Genomic DNA, 2,654 nt, shown 5'->3' with positions numbered 1-2,654 from the left:
GAAGTTGTCCCTGCCCATGGCAGGGGGGTTGGAACTAGATGATCTTTAAGGTCCTTTCCAACCCAAACCATTCCGTGATCTTGGCAGTAACTTTTTTTTCCTCAAGACTTTATTTTGCCTTTAGTTTTAAAGCTTAACTGACATCTTTTAAATCTTAAAAAAGAAAGCATTTTTAATAGTGTTTTTCAGCTGATGTTGTTGTTCTTGCTCTAGTTCTCACCGCTCCCCAAACAAGCCTGGTTGCTGTCAGATGTGCTTCTAAGAAAACGGGGGGCAGCTCAAAAAATTTAGGTGGCCGCAGCCCTGGGAAGCGCTACGGATTCAAAAAAGTAGAAGGTGGGTCTGAATATGTGCCGAGCATCGTTTGCGTTTCATTTGGCTCTTCACAGCTTCTCCCCCAGTATGGGTGTCGAGCATCGCAGTAGGCGCTCTTCCAAGAGAAGGGAACGGGGAGGCTTGGCGAAAGCTCATGAGGAAGGGTATCCGGCAGGAGGGCAGGGTGAGTCAGCCTCCCTCCCAGCTGGACCTGCGAGCGGCCAGCTGAAAACGTCCTTTGATTCTAACTTTGCCTCTCTGGAGCGCCTGGGCGGAGGGTACGCTGCGGGACACCTCATAACTTGAGTGCGCTTTCCCCCCACGCTGTGTGGAAAAGCTGGGCATTTTAGATGTTTACAAAGGGGAGAATTATGAGGCTTAGCAGAAGCCAAAGTACAGATTCCTGCAGTTGAGTGCTTAATAATTATTAGCTTTGCTGATGAAAACATATCGATGTAAAAAGTAATAAAACAAGGGCCTTCAGCAGCGAGAAAATACCTTGTACCCTAGAAATAATCTTTTCCAAGACCAGAATTGCTTTGTTCCGTTGTATATCAATTGCCCTTTATTTCCTGCTAACAGCAGTTTTGTTTAGATGCTTTTAGCATTTGAAGTAATCTTTCCTTAGCAAATTCCCACAGAAAGCTGGGTTTTGTAAGTCCCGGAACCATTTGTGTTCTGCCAGCGCTTCGGGGAGCTCCGTTTCTCTGCAGCCTGACTCTGTCACTCTGTTGCAGGTGCGTTTGTGCACGCAGGCAACATTTTGGCTACGCAGCGGTTGATACGCTGGCATCCAGGGGCTCACGTAAGTTGCTTTTCCATCTCTTCCTCGGTTCTCAGAACAGCAGCCTGCAACAGAATCCTGTACTCGCTCTCCCCTCTCCCTCAAGCTTGTTTTTAATGCTCTTCCCTATATTCTATATAATCCTGAAATTGGGTTTTGTTACGTGGTATTTCTTAGTCTCAGCCTGCTCAGGGTCACACCTGTGCCCGTGCAACTGAGGAAAGGACTGAAAGTTACGGGTATTTCCAAACCCTTTGGTAACCTCACCCGGTGCTTGTGCTTCAGGGTGCGATCGGTATCTCCCCCCTTGCAGTGAGCACCGTTGCACACTCGCTGCTGGAAGCGAGAAGTGCAGTTTCCTTTTATTTTAAAATACAAAGCAACAGATGCTGCTGCAGCCAGGATACTGCAGGAGGCAGACCTGTGATCGGATCTGCGGCACTAGTGGACCACCAGCCTTTCCTTTCTAACACTCCTCATCCTCTCCAGGTGGGGATGGGCCGCAACAAGACACTCTTCGCCCTGGAGGACGGGATCGTCAGATACACCAAAGAGGTCTACGTACCTCCTCCCCGCAGCACTGAGAGCAGGGAAGTGATCTGTCGTCTGCCCAAAGGAGCAGTTCTTTATAAAACCTTTATCAATGTTGTCCCTACCACAGAAGTAGGAAGCTTTAAACTGGTCACCATGCTCTGAGCCTCCTGCATCACAGAGGGGAAGGAGCGGCTGGGACAGACCACTCCAGCCAGACTGGCATCCGAGAACAAGGCTATTCTAGCTCTGAAGGTACCAGTTTAGGACTTTATCTTCCTCCTAAAGCACACGTGGTCAGTGTTCAGGCACTGGGATCACCTCCTGGCCTTTGTAAGAGTGTAATAAACGCTGTGGGGCTGCTGGAGGTTGCAGCTGATCACAGAATGTGTTATGTATGTTCATTTAATATGTTCAGCTGCCTCTGGAGAAGCCATTGTGCCACTGGCTGAGTTCTCTCGACAGTCACTCTTACGTCAGTACTTGTCCCACTCAGAATTCCCTCTATTTTTACACATTACCGTTCTATTTGTATCTTAATTCAAAATACTGCAGAACAGGACAGACCCTTTTCCAATTGCACCTAGCTCTGCATCCCAGGGAGCTAGATTTTTCCTTTTAAGTCACCTCAGTGATTAACTCAAATATGTGAAGGTGTGCCATTTACTAGCCACGTGAGGCAAGTTCACACCCATAAAGCTATCTCATGACTAGTTTTAGAGTGCCTGCTAGGCTGCACGCGTCTGGGCTGGCATTTGAAACTCAGTGGCTGGAGGTATATCATAAAGCCGTGATCCAGAACACTTATCCTTTTGTCTTCCCCGAGTCATTCCATGACATTTTTTGAGCTTACGTTGCTGGAAAGAAAGGAGCTCAAATGGCCCGTGGCCAAACGGATCTCATTTTATCTACAGGTTTGTAAACAATCTAAAACACTGGCTCAGCAGTAGAAAACAGTTTATCAAAATTGGTGGTGTAAGGGCACCGGTGTTGGCATCATCAGACTGTCTGCTCTGCAGAGGAC

The 2,654-nt window shown here is 47.8% G+C and overlaps 1 protein-coding gene across 1 annotated transcript in view; it reads left to right on the top strand.

Annotated features, from left to right (window-relative positions):
- The window catches only part of MRPL27 (mitochondrial ribosomal protein L27), a 4,487-nt gene extending 2,686 nt beyond the window's left edge, over positions 1-1,801 (top strand). Inside the window, exons 2-4 of the mRNA XM_010152310.1 lie at positions 214-336; positions 1,053-1,120; positions 1,589-1,801. Of these exons, the coding sequence (XP_010150612.1) occupies positions 214-336; positions 1,053-1,120; positions 1,589-1,795 (398 nt within the window). The 3' untranslated portion in view covers positions 1,796-1,801. The remainder of the gene's footprint in view (positions 1-213; positions 337-1,052; positions 1,121-1,588) is intronic.
- The last annotated feature ends 853 nt before the right edge of the window (positions 1,802-2,654 follow it).

Source organism: Eurypyga helias, unplaced genomic scaffold (assembly GCF_000690775.1).
Source record: "Eurypyga helias isolate BGI_N326 unplaced genomic scaffold, ASM69077v1 scaffold16975, whole genome shotgun sequence".
NCBI classification, from domain to species: Eukaryota; Metazoa; Chordata; class Aves; order Eurypygiformes; family Eurypygidae; genus Eurypyga; species Eurypyga helias.
This window is presented reverse-complemented; position numbering and strand designations above follow the sequence as displayed.